This window comes from Felis catus, chromosome A3 (assembly GCF_018350175.1).
Source record: "Felis catus isolate Fca126 chromosome A3, F.catus_Fca126_mat1.0, whole genome shotgun sequence".
NCBI classification, from domain to species: Eukaryota; Metazoa; Chordata; class Mammalia; order Carnivora; family Felidae; genus Felis; species Felis catus.
In genome coordinates, this window is record NC_058370.1 from 38621069 (window position 1) to 38640902 (window position 19834).

Here is a 19834-nt window from a genome sequence, read left to right on the forward strand (position 1 = left end):
TATAATCTAGTATAACTATAGCCCAAACTTCCAAAATAAAAAGTATTAAGAAATAATAACTAGCCCTTCCAGAAAATACATATGTAAAAAAAATGTTTAAGTCTCAGAATATCATTTCCTCTAAGGACGTAAGCCATTCTCCTGCCCAAATTAATGTAACTTTAAGGATTGAGAATTTTAACCTATGGTTTAAACAAATAAAGAAAAAAGAAAAATAAAGTACTTTATTTTTAATTATTCTTAGCTCCTTTCTTTTCCTCTCTTTACCTTCTTTTCTTCCTTGGATTATGCTTTGGGCCCGCCAAGGAGATTTTTCCACCATGTAAGTTGGCAAATCAGTGGTTTAATGCCCAATCCTGCCAATGGATAACATGCTTTATATGTGGAGGAGAAGGTGGTGAGAGGGAGATTTCAAAAAAGAGTCTTGTCACTTAGCTAATACATTATGTAACAGAAAAGATATAAAGAAATTATTCACTAGCTTGCTGGTTTAAGAATAATTCAGGTCCTTTCACAGAGCTTCAAATGAACGGGTAGAATTATCTCTACCTACAGTTGTATTTTAGTTGTTTTTCTTTTTTTGAAGTCTCTGAAACACAACCTTCCATTCAGGAAGAAAAAATAAAACACTTCATTTTTGGCAGTGTTTTTTGACGGCAATTTATAGGAATCACACAGATAGCCTTTTTTATGCATGCACAATCTCAATATCCCACTATAGGAAAAGGTTCGATTCAAATTTGGTCACACTGAGAAAATGAAAACTTAGTGCGGGTGAATATAACTCTTTATAAAAGCTGAGTTCTCCCTAGGACCCATGTGTGCCCTGCATTAACTCCAGAAATCAGCAGTATTGTAGAGTCATTAATCTTAGAGGAAGAAATATAAACCAGGTGGGCAGACTCCTAACATCAGCTAGACCAGCCCCAGCGAAGGATAGCTAATTAGCTGCCTTGAGTGTCTGCAAACTGTTCAGCATTAACTCTGGCTCCTGCCAAATTCGGTTCCAGAACAAAGAATGGCTCTTTGTGACATGGCAGGTTTTTAGCATAGTTGTGTTACCAACTTATAACATGTTAAAGATGAGAAGTAGATTCTAGAATTTTGAGGGCATATAGCCATTTATTATGTATGACACCCATATGCCTCTCTCCTAGAAGATTCGACACAGAGTATTGTCAAGGGCTACCAATTTCTTGAGTTGGGCCTCACTGCAACCATTTTCTCCTAAGCTCCTCCTAAGAAAAAGAATGACTCAACGAGTGCTCATTATGTGTCAGACACTTCACAAGCATTATTTCTAGGCTTCCTTAAAAAGACCTTATGAGCAGGGTTCCATCATCATGCTTGTTCTACGTGAAGCAAAGAACATCACGTACGTTGCCCAAGTCCTCGGCTGGGAAGTGGTGTGGCTACAATCTAAGCTTAGTCAGATGGCCTTACCTTCTACTCTCAATGCAAACCATGTGAACAAGCAATTAATCTAAGAAAATACTGGAATTAACTTACAAACTTATATAAGAGAAAATGACTGTATTTGTTTTCCATTTCATGAAAATCTGAAAACAGCCATTCAGACTGGCCTTGTGAAAAACACAAATGCAGTAAACTGGCTTCATTAAAATTACCAACTTCTGCTCTGCAGAAGAGCATGCCACGAGAACAGGAAGACAAGCCAGAGACTGGGAGAAAATATTTGCAAAAGATAGATCTGATAAAGGACTGTTATCTAAAATACACAAAGAACTCTTAACACTCACCAGTAAAAAGCAAACAACCTGATTAAAAAGACCTTAACTGACACCTCACCAAATAAGATACATACATGGAAATTCACATATGAAAAGATGCTTCACATCATATGTCATCAGGGAAATGTAAATTAAAGCAACAAGATACCGCTACACATCTGGTAGGAGGCCAGAATCTGGAAAAATGACAACAGTAAAATGCTGGCGAGGATGTATGTGCCACAACAGAAAGACTTATTATACACTGGTGCTGGGAATGCAGTACGTACAGCCACTTTGGAGGACAGTTTGGTGGTTTCTTACAAAATGAAACATATTCTTACCATACAATCCAGCGATCATGCTCCTTGGTATTTACCCAAAGGAGTTGAAAATGTGTCCATACAAAATCCTGAGAGTGGAGGTTTATAGCATCTTTATTCATAATTGCCAAAACTTGGAAGCAACCAAAATGTCCTTCAAGTCAGAGGATGAATAAGTTAACTGTGCTACATCCAGACAATGGAATGCTATTTGGCACTAAAAATGAAATGAGCTCTCAAGCCATAAAAAGATATGGAAGAGACCTAAATGCATATTAATAAGTGAAAGAAGCCAATCTAAAAACTCTACCCAGTGCATGATTTCAACGATATGGCATTCTGGATAAGGCAAAACTCTGGAGACAGTGAAAAGATCAGTAGTTGCCAGGGGTTGGGTGGGGAGAGGAACAAATAAGCAGAACAAAGTGGATTTGGGGGGCAGTGAAGATAGTCTGTAAGATATCCTAAGAATGGGTACATGTCCTCATACGTTTGTCCAAATTTACAGAATGCACAACACCAAGAGACAACCCTCATGTTAACTCTGGACTTTGGGTGGTGATGATGTGTCAACATAGGTTCATTCGTAACAAAGGCATTGCTCTGGTGAGGGATGTTGATAATGGGGAAAGTTATGCAGATGTGGGGCAGGGAGTGCATGGGAAATCTCTGTACCTTCTGCTCAATTTTGATGTGACCTTAAAACTGCTCTAAATAAGAAAGACCTTTAAAGAAACCAAAAGTACAAATCCTGCACTTGATGATCATTATACTCCCTCCAGACCAACACTACTTGGCCTGGGCAACTGCACAACCAGCTGGACTGTTTTGACTGAATCGATCTGACACTTAAGTTTATTTTTGTAATGCATTAAATTTAATAAATAAACTAATTAGGAAGAAGGGAGAAGTTCAACTTTCTGTTTGCATCAATCGATTAGTTCTTGAACTAAATTGAAGGGTTGCTTGAGTTGTTTGACAAGCTCCTTTGTGTGGTGAGGGTGAGAGTCTGTGTGTTTTCATAGAACTCGCCTGTCAGTGCAGTCAAAACTGTGTGTGGTATAGACACAGCTCACCAAGTGTTCTGACAACTGATTAAAGCCAAAAGTTCTTTTCAATCCACTGAGTTCCAAAGGTGCCATGTAAATATGAATTTTGCTTATTTATTTACTTCATATTTTTCCCTTTGCTGGAGGACTTGAAGTGATTTTGCAATTTACAATACCATGAAAAATTAAGCACTTAGGACTAAAATAAAAGGGTTCATCTATGGCAGTGGTTCTCAAAGTGTTGTTCCCAACCAGCGGTAGGGTATCTCCTGGGAGCTTGGTAGAAATACAAATTCTCAGCCCACCCCAAATCTGCTAAATCAGGATCTCTGTGGGGAGTTGGAGGGAGGCAGTAATCTGTGTTTTAACAAATAATTCAGGGGATTCTGATGCTCACTCAAGAATGAGAACCATTGGCCTAAAGGAATAAAAAGATGGGACACTACCAGATACCTCAAATAAGCCCTTGATTTCCAATAAGCACTGAAGAAGAGATCCTAAGAACTTTCTATGGTGCTTTTATTAATACTATGTGTCTTACGCAGAGTTCTTCTGTGTGTTTTTAATTCTTTCCTTTAATCTTTGGCAATTCAAGCACTGAGTTTAGGTCAGACAGAACTGGTCAAACAGAGAGCAGCAACCTGATAAAGATGGATTACCATAGAGCAATTTAATTAAAAATAGCAAAATACCTAGAATCCAAAATGGTCAGTCTAGTTACACTAGTTGACTTTACAAATAAATTGATCAACAATGCAGGGAGCTAGTTGTTTACTTGGGAATTAGCTATAACAACTCAAAGCACTTAAATCTACTGAATGTGAATTATACCAATAAAATAATACCAGATTAGCTTTACAAGATGAACAGAGTTATCTTAGCAAAATAGAATATGCCTTAAGAAGAAAGGAATTGCATATCCCCGTCATGGCTGACTGGTGTCAGGGCAGGCTGTCTGAGAAGTACTGGAAGGGAGACCATCACAGAGCTTCCCAAGAAAGTGTACGCAAGTGACAAGCATTTCTCCTTATGCCCTAGCATGGAAGGTTCCATCGTGAATCTGCCCCAGATCGTGGCTCTAAAGAAGAAATACAAGGCTTACCTCTACATAGACGAAGCTCACAGTATTGGGTCCGTGGGCCCAACTGGCCGGGGTGTTGTAGAATTCTTTGGACTGGACCCTCGAGATGTTGATGTGTTTATGGGCACATTCACCAAAAGCTTTGGAGCCTCAGGAGGTTACATAGCTGGAAGGAAGGTAAGAGAGGGACTCCCTGTGTCTATTTAAAGCCTGAACACTCTGGGGACACAGTCTGCAGGGCTTCTCTGGATTCCGTGAGGACTTCAGTTCACTTCACCACACCTCAATAGGTCATGGCAACCCAGATACAGTGGCTTCACAGCCAAGTAGACCCAGAATGTCAAAGAATTCACTCTCTAATAGTGAATAGTAATCACATTGTAATAAAATGACAACACCAGAAGTATACACAAAGACTTAGTACAAGGAGAGGGATGGTTCACTCTGCAAGGTAGTATCTAAGGAGTCTTAGAATAAATACCAGTCTTGTAGACAAATGATAGGGGAAGGTATCTTTCAAAAAGAGGGAATAATGTATAGCAAACCACAGAAATTGATAAGGGAACGTTACAGAATGAGAAGTAGTTTGGTTTTTGTAGCATGAAAAACATAAAACAGGTAATAGCAACAGTGGGCAAAGGTCAGATTATTAATGAGGTTGACCCTGTGCTACAAGTTCTGGGTTTTAAGAGTTTTAATCAAAGCCATAGTAAGATCAGAAATGCCTTTTCAAGAGATTTTCTCTGCAAAATAATTCTATCCCACATTTTGGATAAGCCATACATCAAATTGTGTCACCCTCTAACATCTTCTTTGTTAAGATTTTATTTATTTATTTATTTATTTTAAGTAATCTCTATCCCCAATGTTGGGCTCGAAATCATGACCCTAAGATCAAGAGTCACATGCTATGCCTACTGAGCCAGCCAGATGCCCCTCTAATATCTTATCTACATGATTTAAAATTCTCACCTGATGGAATCGGACTATTGGGTGATATCCCTGTTGTTTTAGGGCCAATATCATCAAGGGGATTGCCAATATAAACAAATAAATGTTTAAAAGAAATTAAAGAGAGGGGTTCCAGGGTGGCTCAGTAGGTTAAGCATCCGATTCTTTGTTTGGGCTCAGGTCATGATCTCATTGTTTGTAGGATGGAGCCCCATGTCAGTCTCTGTGCTGCACATGGAGTCTGCTGAAGATTCCCTCTCTCTCCCTGTCCCCCACCATCTGCCCCTCTCCCCAGCTCATGTTCACTTTCTCTCTCTTTCTCAAAATAAATAAACTTTTAAAAAATAATAAAAAATAAAAGAAATTAAAGAGAGGATTTGATTGATAAAGAAGCCTGTTGTCTGCCCTTTATCCAAGTCCTGATAGCTGTCTCATTCAGGCCTACACCTGTCCCAAAGTGACTTATGACAGTGATGTTGGCTTCACTGAGGAGGCACACTGGGCCCAAAACCCGTGCATGCAGGTGGCATCAACAGTTTCTCCAAAATTCCCAATTCCTTACTCATTACTTACACACAAGAGTTCAGACTCCTGTTAACCAGTTAGACAAATTAGGGATTGTAGCAGAATATAGTCTATTCACTGAAAGCCCATGATTTAAAACAACAGATTTCACTGTGGTCCCTTACCTTGCCATGAGATGCACAAATGTTCAGAGTATTCAGTGGTCTTGACCCTTCAATAAGCATTACTTTCTTCTAAGCTCAAAGCATCGTTTTCCATCCTCCCTCCACTGGCCTTTGGGAATTAGTTTGGTAATGCTAAAAACATAGGGAATGCCTAGGATCTACAAAATTTAGCTAAATCTGGTGAAAGGTTAAACGTTCCCTTCTCAACTGTCGAAGCAAGGGGATCAGAGGGTCTCAAATTTAGGAGGTCCCTTATCCGGGTTACATTTCTTTGTGAGCTTGTGGTTTTGTGATTACTTTAGCAGCAGTTCTGAGCTACAAAATTTTTAACCAAGCGTAACTATGTTTCCTGAACCAAGGGCACCTGAATAAACTGAAGCAAGCATATCCTTGAAATGTTGTCAAATTTGGTAGATGTCACATTTTCCCCCTGGAGTTCCTTCATCTGATATCTGCTTTAAACAAAGACCCCTGACTGGCCTGAAGTCAGGTCCAGCTCACTCGGTTCTCTCTTACTCTCCATCCTAAAGTCAGGAGGACTGTTTTAAAAGTGCATTTGTTCTTATCTATGTAACTCGTATTCATTTGGGACAGACACTGGGCAATTGTGGAAAATTATCATTTATATTAATTGCAATGCAGAAAAAATGTTCATTTCCTTGCTCTTTAAAATACTCATTCTCTGCGCGCCTAGATCCAGAGAACGGCATCATCCTTCCCCCACCCATTTCGTTTCCAGAGGAAGGGTCTTCTCCAGGTCTTCTCCCGCTCCACACTACACACTGCAGTCTCTGAATTTACCACTAGATGGCAGCAAGAATTAGAGCGTGTTTGGCAGAGGTCCATTAGTCCCTACAGAGACTTACTGCCCTAAAAGAGCAAGATGCAAAATCTAGAAAACATAGGGCAGTTGCCAAGACGTGGAGGCCACTTGAGAAAGTGTTTACATGTGCCATTCCCTGATGAGTTCAAAATCAGTCAAATACACACCTGTCTGGAATGGTTTTGGTGAGTCTGTGATAAACTCAGATAAATTGGTTTCCTTCCAACCTGATATGCCTAAGAGTTCATGGAATTTTGGTATCTGCTTGTCTGTACCTTTAGTTTGTTTTTGTTTTTTTTTTAGTTATGTTAATTTTATTTTTTTCAATGTTTGTTTGTTTGTTTGTTTATTTTTGAGAGAGAGCATACATGCATGAGAAGGGGAGGGGCAGAGAGAATCTCAAGCAGGGGATTCAGACAGGACGTGGGGCTGGATCCCACCAACAGATCCCAGGAACTGTGAGACCACGACCTATACTGAAATCAATAATCCGATGCTTGGGGCGCCTGGGTGGCTTAGTCGGTTAAGCGGCCGACCTCGGCTCAGGTCATGAGCTCGCGGTCCGTGAGTTCGAGAGCCGCGTCGGGCTCTGTGCTGACAGCTCAGAGCCTGGAGCCTGTTTCAGATTCTGTGTCTCCCTCTCTCTGACCCACCCCCGTTCATGCTCTGTCTCTCTGTGTTTCAAAAAAAATAAAATAAAACGTTAAAAAAAATTTAAAAAAATAATAATCCGGTGCTTAATCAACTGAGCCATCCAGGTGCCCCAAGTCATATTAATTTTAAATTACATGTGGTTTCCATTTAACTCATGGTTTTCAATCCTCTGGATTTTGGATTATTTTTGCAAAAAAAAAAAAATTTCACTTTGACTTTGTTTTGAATTAGGATTTTTAATTGATAGGTCATAGGATTGGACAAATGCTAACAGCTTTAATTTGAAAGAAATCTTTCCACTTACCTATTTAAATAATTAGAAGAGTTTTCAGAGTTTAATCATATTTTCTCCTGGATATTTTGCAGTGTATACTTCAGTTTGGGGGTGTACTGCAAAATATCCAGGATTCTAACCTTTGAGTACAAAAGCAACAAAATTTACCCCTAAGAATGTTAAAATGCACACACTAGAACTTTACATTTTTCTGAAACCCTAATAATTTCAATTTCACTATGTTCATGGGGTTCTTAGTGAATCTTGAGATTTGAAAATAATTACTTGGGTCAAAATATCTAGAAAAAGGTACAACTGTCTGGCTCTCTTTTTAAATGTCAGTGTTAGGGTTAAAAGTAGAGAGACTATGTTCCTAATAGCAGTTTCTAGGAGGCTCTAGAAGTCTTTGTGGAGTTGATCAAAGTCAGGACTACAGTCTTTGTTAGCCACCAGACATGTCACAGAAAGAAAAGTGTTTGGAAACAAGAGGAGAAAAAAATGATTTGGTGCTAAGATAGTATCACTGAGAGTAAAGATTCTGTCTTGGCCTCAGGCTTGCTGTCAGAGAATGTCCGACAAAGTCATCTCTGCTTGTTGTAATTTACTGCCCTGGCCTCGACCTTCTCTCCCCGCTTTAGGGAGACCTCCCAAATGGTCTCTCCAGAGCCAGCAAGATTTTGCTATTTTGTTCACTTTGAGTTTAGAACTGCTGTAGATGATCTGTGAGCAACCCAACTTGGAACATTCTGTCCTTTCAAGACCTTTGAGGTATCAGATAATGACTTCTCTCCACCTGTTAGAGCCTGAGCTGATGGGGCTAGGTTTCTTATTTTTGTTTTTTAATGTATGTGTCGATCCAGTTGCTAAGGAGGTGTGGTCAACACTGAAGACCCTGATTTTGAGGGGTCCAAATACGTCTCAGGCATGGATCCTGAGTCCCCTTTCATGCCTGCTGCTAACCACTGGCTTTCATAGTCTTCATAGGCTGAGAAGATTGCAAGCAAGTGAAGAAAAGGTAGCCTTAATGATTGATAGATGGCAGGGCTAGAATTCTGGAGGAGGGAAGTCTGACAGGGCAGCCAAGTTTGGGGTGAGCGTTAGCCCCAGAAGCCTGTGTGCCAGACAAAGGCAGGCCTCTTGCAGAAGCTAGCTCTGCCCTGTCTGCTCAGCCCCGGCTATATTTAACAGCCCTTTGAAGTAAATGGGGGTCATGGTATGAACACCGAGATGTTTATTCTAAGAGCCTCCTGTCTGACTTCCTCAGCAAACTACCCTTGCCCTTGAACTCCAGGCCTATGGGTAGAGAAAATAATCAGGGTTTTGAACTTACAAAAAAGACTTGGAAACCTTGGTAGGAGGAGACCTCTAACCCACCCTGAAGGAAGACATAACCCAGACTTTCCTTGAAAAGACCAAAGCAAACTCTTAATTCATGGCTCCTGGTGCCCAGTGGGGGAATGAGAAGAGGGAACGAGAAACCAGGCATCAAGACCTTCCTTGATGCTCAGCAGAAGTTACTTAAAGAGCCCCACTTTCTGAACCACACAAGAAAACTAGCGCTGTCCACAAACTAAGACCTTCAGGGGAAGGGGACCCAGTCTAAAAGAAATAAGATGGTGGGCAAGACAGTCTTAATGTTAAAAGGGAATGATAACTGCTTTGATGAGGCATTTATTCAAACTAAGAATGCACATGACCTTGACTTTATGAAATTTCCCAATTTGGAAAGGAAAATTAGGGGCTGAGGACATTGAGAAGAGCCCTTTAGGGACGCAAGAAAGCTTTGTTTTGTTTCTTTGTCTGATCTTTGTCAGTGATGCCCCAAAACGAAGAGAATGTTTCTATTCTTATTCCTAAGCATACAGCTTAGTTACCCTCTATATACCCTATATACTTCAGGGACCCTCCCCATCCTTCCTCACTCCCTAAAACCCCTCTTCTTTTCATTAGATCATCAGTATTTACCAGGCCCTGCTAGGTACCCACCATTCTGGACTTTAGAAGAGTGTTTAATCCATCCCTGCTCTCAAGGGGGTCTCATTCCCCTTGGAGAAACAAGAGCAATAGCCCCAAAGAATTTTGAGACTGATGTGATTCGGTCTGTAGTTTAGTGCTGTTGACACTTGAGTATATTAGGGATTCTTCCCACCTCCCCCCAAAAAGGAGCAATCTGTGGATCAGGGAAAGTACCACAGTGAAGTACAAGTGAAGGTGGTAGTCTCTGCGCTCCCCTGCCTGCCTCACCGCATGCCAGGCCAGCCCCTCTGGTCTGGAGAAGTATTGTAGTGTGGTGCTAAGGGTGGGGATTCCAGAGCCAGGCCGTTTGGGTCCAAATCCTTGTTATCCAACCATGTTTTGGTTGGATAATGAGCCACCCAAGCACATCTTTAAGGATTTTTTAATTTTTTTTTCATTTATTTTGGGGGGGTGCAGAAAGAGAGGGAGAGAGAACCCCAACAGGCTCTGTGCTGTCAGCCCAGAGCCCTATGCGGTCTCACAGACCGTGAGATCATGACCTGAGCTGAAATCAAGAGTTAGACACTTAAACTGACTGAGCTACCCAGGTGCCCCCTAGGTACTACATATATATTAACTCATTTAATTTTCATAATGACCCTGAAGTTAGTATTACTATTATCTCATTTTTCAGAGAAGAAAAGTAAAACCCAGAGAGATTTAGTAACTTGCCGATGGTCACACATCAGTAAGTGGCAGAGCCAGGATTTGAACCCAAGCAGTCAGGTTCCAGAGCTTATCCTGTAACTCCTTGATCATGCTTCCCTTCAAGGGAATAACTTTGTTGTGGGAAATTTTCCCCCTACTCCCGACTGACTCTTTATGCTTTGCTGATAAGATGCCGGCCTCATTCCTAATTTTAGCACACGCCCATGCCTTTCCCTTCCTCTGCATCTGTCCAAATCCATCCATCCTTCAAGGCCAGATCACCTCCTTGAAGCAGCCCCTTCCAGCCTTAGTCCACATGAGCCCCCATCATCCTGTCACCTGTGCCCTACCCACTCTCTCCTACTCAGCTTCCCCAGCATTGTCAGGAGGCACCAACTCTCAACAGAGAAAGAAAACCTTTGATGTTGCTCATGGAGCAGCACTGAGCATAATGCTGTGAAGAACAGCCTGGCTTCAGCTACCCTGGAAAATGACCACCTCTCTCTCTCTCTCTCTCTCTCTCTCTCTCTCTCTCTCTCTCTCTCCCTCTGAGCTGCACACTCTCCACCCCCACCCCTGCCCCCCAATCCTCCAGAGTGAACTTTCCAAATACTGTGTGGCCAATGCTTTAAGTCAGGCCATCATGATGCACATACTCTTTGACTATGGTGAAAACCCACCCAACTGCCTGTATGAGATTCACTAAACAAAAGCATAGATGGAAACTTAATTTTAATTTTAATGTAAGTGGATAATGGCTACCAGGGACTAGTCTTTATATCTTCCTTCTCTTCTTAGGCTCCCATATCTAGAACAGAGCCTGGAGCAAGTCCTTGCACAAATATGCTGAAGGAAAAATGAAAGCAGAGAAGAAGGCCCCGGGGGTAGGGAGAAGAAAGAAAAGGGACAGGAAAGGATAAGAAAGAATAGGGAAGGGAAGAAGGAAATACTTAGGAATGGAGAGGAGAAAAAGATTTAAATGGAGAATTTGAAACAAAAAAGGGAATCAGAGTAGAAGGAAGAAACAAAAGAAAGAAATGAGTATGAAATGAAGGACAATAGAAAGAAAGTTGGGGAAGAAGGATGATGGAAGAGGAGATTTAGAATGAAGGACACATTGAAGGAGGCAGGAAGGGACAGAATGGAGCTGCTGTCCCCCATGGGCCAGGTAGGTGCATCACATCATCAACCACCTGTGAGATGGGCCGTTCACTTTACTGAGGAAGATGAGCTCAGAATGCTTAAAACGGTGGGACCCCTGAGTGGCTCAGTTGGTTGGGCGTTCGACATTGGCTCAGGTCATGATCTCACAGCTTGTGGGTTCGAGCCCACATTAGCCTTGCTGCTATCAGAGCGGAGCCAGCTTCCGATCTTCTGTTCCCCCTCTCTCTCTCTGTCCCTCCCCCACTGGCACTCTTCCTCTCAAAACTAAATAAAACATTAAAAAAATTAGAAAAAAAGAATGTTTAAAATGCTTGTGAACAACCATAGTACCCATTCTCCAAGCGAGATGGAAAAGTGAAGGGTGGGCACAGTCCCAGGCTTAGGGGTGGAAATGGGTGTTTAGGAGGAGATGGGTCTGCCCAAAGCAGGGCTTTACCCAGTTCACCTTATGAGGGAATAGATCAGAAAAGACCCCTCAGTGGGATTCTAAACTGTCTCCTCATCTTTGAAGAGAAGATGGCTGATCCTTTTCTGACTCATTGCTAATTTGAGAACTATCATCAGCCCACTAGCTCTTCTGCAGAGCATCCTGAGGGTCCTAAGCCATGAGCCAGCACAGGTGGACCAGTGGATGGTCCAGTCAATACTGAGCACCTCCAGATGCAAGCTTATGGCCCTCCCCACTGTGGCATTGTGTTATAGGAGCTTCTTAAGGCTTTCAGCAAGCTTACCTGGGACCTTCTATTTGGCCTCAGGAGTCAGGCATGCAAGCAAAGAGTCATTCCTATCACTAAAGACCAGCATCTGCAGTGGGTCAGCACTCCAAATAACGTTGCACAAAAATTGCAATAGCTGTCTGCTGACCAAGGCATAACCAGAGTCTATCTGGTCCTCATGTATAATCTGGTTTAATTTCCCACCTCTCCCTTCTGCCACTCCCTTTTCTTCTTTATCTGTCTTGATTCTTTAAGACCATTCCTCCTCTTCACTGAAGCCCTCCTTCCCACTCTGCTCCCACTAGCAATACCCATCCCTGTCTTCTGAAGTCTTATCACCCTATTGCATATACAGGTTTGCACGTCCTGTTACTTTTCCTCCCATTACTTTTCCCTGGGCACAATCTAATGTTGTAGGCTCAAGGGCAAGAAGCGCATCCTGTATTCTTTGGAGATTCCTGCATACAAAGCCAGTGCTCCTACGTGCTAGGTATTCAACAAATGTTTGGGAAATCGTTTTTCCTTTACACATGTGGTTTTGCCTTACAGACTTTAACTCCGAATTCTCAGCATCCCACTTTTGTATGCCATGTAGGTTTTTGAGGGAGAGGCTAAGAAGAAGAGATAACACAGAATAAACCGTTTGGTGATTCCCCCTTGAAAATCAGACCACATTCGAGAATCAAATGTCTTGTCCTATGGTAGGTGGGGAGGGGATGAGATATAATTCTCACCGCAAACACTGAGACTTATTTGCCTTCTTTTGGGGCTTACTCTTTTATTAAAGGACCTTGTGGATTATTTACGAGTTCACTCACATAGTGCTGCTTATGCTACATCCATGAGCCCACCGATAGCAGAGCAAATCATCAGATCAATGAAATTTATCATGGGACTGGATGGAACCACACAAGGTAAGAGGGTATGAGGGGAGCACAACTCCCATAAATCCTTCCTTAAACTTCTCTCTGTCTCCCTTCTACCTTATCAATCTGCCCCCTTCTCAGATATATACCTTTGTCTTTACCCAATTTGTAAAATCAATTTGTACAAACCCAATTTGTACGTGATATATAATACCCCATAGTACAAAAATACACTAGCACACACACAAAAAGAAAGAAATGCTTTTTTTTAAGCAAAGAAAACTTTCTAATTCACCTCTTAACATGATCTGCAAAGTTGGATAATTTTGTGTGATCAGTTCCGTTAAAATGAAGCAAACAGCGGTATGTGTTTGCCTGTGCCTGCTTGGGGCCGTCACTTGTGTTTCCCTGGAAACAAGCCAGAGGTTGGGCAGGGGTTGGTTACCACTGCCCACTTGAGGATATGTGGACAGAACACACACGACAACTTCCCAGTCATTTTGCAGACATTTGGGTCACCACAGCCAAAGTGTGTTTCTTTGCTCAAGCCAAGGAGCTTAATCATCTCTTTGAAAACTTGTTTCATCAAAGCCTTTTGGAACTCTCCTTCTATCTCTTAGATACAGCTTACAGAGCTTCTACTACATATCACAGTGGTTATACAATGATGAATAAGGCAGTCTTGCTGCCAGGCAATCGAGTGAGTGAATTTATGGAAGTAGCAGATTATCCTGGCCCCAGGACTGGTCCCTGAGCCATAAAATCCATGTGCCCCCCCACCCCACCTCCCAGCTGGTGGGAAGCCCTCCATTGTTGAGTGCAACCTTCCAAGCCTCCTGCTTCAGTACAAGCATGGGGAGATCCATTTCCCAATTTTATTAAAACAGCAGGGTACTTTATTCACATACAAATTTTACCCAGAAGTCTCCTATATACAACAGATTGGAACAGAGCTGAGCTGGTTGAAGTTGTGTCTCTACCTACCTTCATGCTGGCAGCCCCCGAAGTCCTAGTGCTCCCCAGGACACTGGTTTGAAAATCCCCGAGATAGACCTTTACTTTTCACTAAAACAGGAAAATGGCTTGCAGAAAGATTTTCTTCTTCCATGTAAAATGCAGTGATTGATTGTTCTCCAAAGTCTCTTCCAACCTTGTCTTTGGGGTTTTATGATTCTGTCTGTTGTTGAATCGTCCATGTGCAAAGGAAATAAAAATCCAATCTAGGGAGTCCATGTGGTGCAATGGTTAAAGGCATAAACTGAAAGCTGCTACCTGGATATGACTCCTGGGATGCTATTTACTCTTGCTTTAACAAGTGATTTAACTTATCTGTTCACCTCTGAGCAAGTTTACCTCCCAATGTGTTGTTCCTCCCACTGTAAAATTAGGAAAATAATATTGATTGAGCTCATGTTTCTGTGAAAATTAGGTAAATTAAGATATATAAAATTCTTAAAATTATGTCTGAAAACAATTATTTAGTGACCATCTTATAATTGCTCACTACTGTTATTTGCTATTATTATTGAGGTATTCAAATCTCAGGTGATAAGTATTTGGACCACATCCAGGGATGCTGTAGGAAAGATTCTTATGATGGAAGAGAGGTAACGCTAGATGTCCTCCAAGGCCCTGGATTAGTCAGGATAAGAAAAGTTATGCCACCATAACAAATAAACCCTGAAAATCTCTATGGCTTCCTGGAACCAAAGTTTAGTTCTTGCTCATGCCAAGTCTAATACAAATAGACAACTCTCTGCACAGCTGTCCTCCATGGGGGCAGTGACTCAGGCTACTTGTAGCCTAAGGCTTGGCAGTCTCCTGGCAGAGAACAGAGGAGCATCCACCTGGAAGAGACACTTACCACCTTGCTTATAGTCCTTTGGCCAAAACTAGGCATATGACCACACCCAAATTTGTGGGAGAGGGAGTTAGTAAATTAAAGGATATGGCATAGATAAGCAGATAATCTTTCAACCTTTTAAAACCAAAGCTAGAAATAGAGTTGCTCCCATGTGAGCTGTCCTACTTGCATGAAAAAACTGGTCTGGAACCTCTGGCTTCTCAGGAAGCTATATTGATGATCTTTCTGAACTTCATGCATTTCTTAATGGAAAACAGTTGTTTGAAATTTAAGCTAAAATACGAGTTAAATGAATTGTCCTACAGTGACAAAAGTGATATTATTTTAAAGGTGAATAATTAGGAGGGGTGCCTGGGGATACCTCGGTTAAGTGTCTGAGTGTTGGTTTTGGCTCAGGTCATGATCTGGTGGTTCATGAGTTCGAGCCCCACATCAGGCTCCACACTGACAGTGCAGAGCCTGCTTGGGATTCTCTCTCTCTCTCTCTCCCTCTCTCTCTGTCCCTCCCCTCCTTGTGTTCTCTCTCTCATGTGATGAATAAACTTGAAAGAAAGAAAGAAAGAAAGAAAGAAAGAAAGAAAGAAAGAAAGAAAGAGGAAGGAAGGAAGGAAGGAAGGAAGGAAGGAAGGAAGGAAGGAAGGAAGGAAGGAAAGAAGGAAGGAAGGAAGGAAGGAAGGAAGGAAGGAAGTTATCCAAAAATTAGGAGCACTAATTTCTTAAACCTTTTAGTGTATATGCTCTCAGAGTCAGTTAATTTACATGTACCCAACCTGATAATCATTTCCTTGCCTCCTCTGGATTGGTTTACCTCTTCATCACAGACAGAACTCACTCTGTTTATCTAATCACAGATGAAGATCTGCAGAAAAACCACATTGAAAGATTTGATCATTTGTTCTTTGATAGTCTTCTAGCATCAATTTTTCTTCCTCTGAGGTGGGAGATATTTCCCTTGGTTCTCTCTCTTAGCCTTCTAATTAATTAGTTGGTTATTATTCTTTTTACCTCCCAGTTAAACTTTCTCACTTTACTCCTTCTGCCATCTTAATAGGGGAAAGAAAGAAAAAAGAACAGAGAAGGCAATGTGTGGTGTCTGTTTTCTAAGAGCCAAGATGGGAGGACCCAAGGGGAAAGACAGGACAATTTCTTTTCAAAGGGATGAACAAAGGAAAGTAGTAGAAAAGAAAATTGACAGAATCATCAGCCAAGTTTCAGATGGTTCTGCCTGACACATCTTTTGAAGAATTCAAAGGCACCAGTGAATATTCATGCTGGCCTCATTTACAACAATGCCTGCTTTAAATGAAATGAATAGGACAGGTTGGGAATATTGCATTAACTCACCCCTTTCTGCTGAGATATACGGACGCTCGGGGTAAAGTTGCCCGGAGCTCAAAGGGATGCACTATGTCATGCCAGAGCTGCCTTACAGGATCTGAGAAAGAGAGTCAGGCTCCGAGCCTTCATCTTTGGCCCACTCCGCTGCAACTGTGACTGGAGCCTTTCAAGGCTTTGTTTCAGGTTGAGTTTGGGGAGCAGTTGGCCAGATCTGTCCCTTGATGAATATCTTCACTTTAATCTGCAATGCAAAGCCATAGGCTTCAAAGAGAGGCAAGCTACAGGAATAAGGTCAGTGTTCCTTTGAAGCCAAAGTTCAAAGATGAAATAGCAGTCTCAGTGAAATGACAATGTTTATGCACAGCCACCTTCACTCTGCAGCCAGGCTGCTCCTGGAGTTAATGCACACAGGCTGAGGGGCTGCAGGCCATGCATGCATTCCACATGCACCAAGGCCCTTTTAATCTCCTGGCCTGTCACATCGTGCTGCACAATAAGCCCAAAGTGGAGATTTGGTTTCTCCATCCTAATGGTGGTTGGGTGGTCCATAAGCCAAGTCGATGCTGTAAGCCCCTTAAAGGCAAGAAATGTGTCTTGAATTAATCTGGTGTTCCTGTGAGTGTCAGACCCGGTGCTCGGCTTAATAAATATGTCATGATTCACCTTCCATCTCACTGGGCTTCTCGATTTCAGGTCAGTGTTTATGCTAAACGAGATCTAGAGGATGTTTATCTCACAGGACTGGAAGCCTGGAATCCATTCCACGCCCATGCGGCAGCTGGAGGGATCACTCAGTATTTGGGATCCTCTGTACCTGACACCACTTTTGAAGGGGTCCGGAAAGATTGCAGCTTGATCATTCTCTTCACCTAGCTGTGGCATAAGCCACCACGGGAGGCTAAGCCCCAAACCATAGCAACCCCTCTAAGAAAGCACTGGCAACAACTGTCTTATTATTTATTTAAATCTTTGATTCATATTTTTTTAATTAATCAGTAATATTCTTTTGTACTTCCAATCTTGGCCTCCTTCCGCACTCTCCCTTTCCCCACCCTGGGTAATCTTTGCCTTCTCAGAGAATATAGAGGGTGTACCTCATGGAGGATTAAGGGTGTGCACTCTGGAGCAGCTGGTGGCTCAGTCGGTTAAGCTTCTGACTTCAGCTCAGGTTATGATCTCGAGGTTCACAAGTTCAAGCCCTGTGTCAGGCTCTGTGCTGACAGCTCAGAACCTGGAGCCTGCTTCGGATTGTGTGCTCCCTCTCTCTCTCTCTGTCCCTCCCCTGCTTGTGCTGTCTCTTAAAAATAAAAAAAGTTAAAAAAAAATGGGGTGTGCAATCTGCGGCCAGACTGCATATAGCCCAGTCTCCCTGCCACCCTTGTTCTGTGACCGGCAAGCTACTTAGTCTTGCTTAGCCTTGGTCCCTTATCTTTAATTGGGGTCATACATAGGCATAAATAATGTGAGGGACTTAGCACGATGCTTGATACATAGTAAATACTCAATTAAAGCTAACAGTTACTATTATTTTAACTCATCTGCTTTCTGTCCTCCAAATTTTCAATAGTTTTTACTCATTCTAGGATTCTGCCTTTCTCTTAGACCTCCACCTACTCCATCAGCAAACCCCACAGCACATCCTTTGATGTATGTCCAGAATCTGGTCCCTTCTTGCCAGCCCCAACTCTACCTGTCAGCTCCCACCTGGATTACTGGAGTATCCTCCTGAATATTCTTTCCATTCTGCTCTTGCCTTTTGATGACTTGTTTTCCATACAGAAACCAAAGCAATCTTTTAAAGAAATGTAACTCAGAATACCCCTAGTGCAAAACTTTTCATTGCTTCCCATCTTACTGGAGTGTGGAGTTCAGAATGTGGTCTTCAAGGCTTCTCCTGATAAGGTCTTCTGTTTTCCCACCATCTTTCCACCATCACTCCACTCCAAGCAGCTGGCATCCTCATTCTTCATGGAATGGCTCCTGCATTGGGTCTTTGCCCTTGTTGGTCTCTCCAGACCAGCATTTCTGACCAATATCTGTGTGGCCCACTCCCTCACATTTCTGGCATCTTTGCCAAACATCAGCTGTGAGGGGAGTGACCCTATCCTAAACTACACTCTCTCCTTACCTTGCTTTAGTGTCCATGGCATTTATGAGCACCTAAAAAATTACATGTGCATCTCCTCATTTTTCGTTTTCCCTCATTAGAATGTAAACTCCAGGTGAACAAGCATTTTGTCCATTTTATTCATTACACTGAGAATAGTGCCTGGCAGTTACAGTTTCTCAACAAATACTTGTTCAAATACAGAATCCTCTCTTTCCCTTTTAGCCCAGCAAATAAATGACTAGTCTCCACATCTCTGTGCTTGATTCTCTCCCTCCCCACCTTCTATAGGCACTGCCTCTTTTCTCAGGGATGTTCATTTCCTTCATCCTAAAAAGTTTTCCCTTATCCCTTCTTCCTCTTCCAACAGCAAGCAAGTTGCCTGTCTTCCATTGCTACAGACCTTCCTGAAACACTGACTGGTTCTGCCTGCTTCCCCTCCTCGTCCCCACTCATTTTTCAGCAACTTCATCCCATCCTCTGCCCATTTCCATGGACTCTGCTCCCTCCAAGGTCACCCCTGCTCACCTACTCCACTGGCCCTTCCCCAGCCAGACTGGTCTGACGTCTCTACCTCTTCTTCTCTTTGCAGTCTACCCTTAGTTGTGCAGACACTCTTCTTTTCTGGTTCCTTTTTTATTTTTCTGTCTGTTCCCCCCCCCCTTTTCTCTCTCTCTCTCTTTTAGTGCTTTTTTATTTATTTTTAAGAGAGAGGCAGAGAACAAGCAGGACAGGTGCAGAAAGAGAGGGGGAGAGAGAATCCGAAGCAGGCTCTGAGGTGTCAGCCCAGAGCCCAATTCAGGGCTGGATCCCATGAACTGCAAGATCATGACCTGAGCTGAAACCAAGAGTCAGATGCTTAACAGACTGAGCCGCCCAGGCACCCCCCCACTTCCCTTCTCTGTTAGACATGTTCCCTGTCTTCATTTGCCAGAATTTCATCCTCTGTTTTCTTTACATTTCCCTCTGCATAAGCACACCACCCCACACACACCCTATCCTTTCCCTTATGCAGAAACATGGGTCTCAGATCTGAGCCTGTATCGTAATCACCTGGAGAGATAGTGGAAATGGATTGCCAACAGTTTCTGACTCAGAAATGCTTGTTGCACGTCTTACAAGCTTCCAAGCAATGCTGATACTGTGGCCCCAGGGACCACACTTTGAGAATCACAGCTGTATGATGATCTGTAGTCATTTTCTCCCTCCCATCGGATTCTCCCATCACTCCATGAAACATGAAGTGATGATAGGTGACACGTAGACCACCTTTTCAGACATTGGTGACATTATAATTGGAATATAAATGTAATGAGCAAAGCTAGATGTAGACATAGGGCAAGAATCCCACGAAAGAGGCTTGACCATGGTGGGCAAGTTCAGTGCTGAGATGGCTGATATTAAATATTCAAAGATTTCTGCTTGACTCTTTTGATGAAAAGATGGCCCAGAACAGATATTTTATCATCATCTGTATTATGGCCAATGCACAATTAGGGCTTAGCACATTTCTTTTTAATTCAACTTGGAGAATATGTTTT

At 42.3% G+C, this 19834-nt stretch overlaps 1 protein-coding gene across 1 annotated transcript in view; it reads left to right on the forward strand.

Moving 5' to 3' along the window:
* The window catches only part of SPTLC3 (serine palmitoyltransferase long chain base subunit 3), a 130962-nt gene that overhangs the window by 83407 nt on the left and 27721 nt on the right, over nucleotides 1–19834 (forward strand). The window contains exons 8-9 of the mRNA XM_011280956.4: nucleotides 4141–4360; nucleotides 12906–13032. Of these exons, the coding sequence (XP_011279258.2) occupies nucleotides 4141–4360; nucleotides 12906–13032 (347 nt within the window). The remainder of the gene's footprint in view (nucleotides 1–4140; nucleotides 4361–12905; nucleotides 13033–19834) is intronic.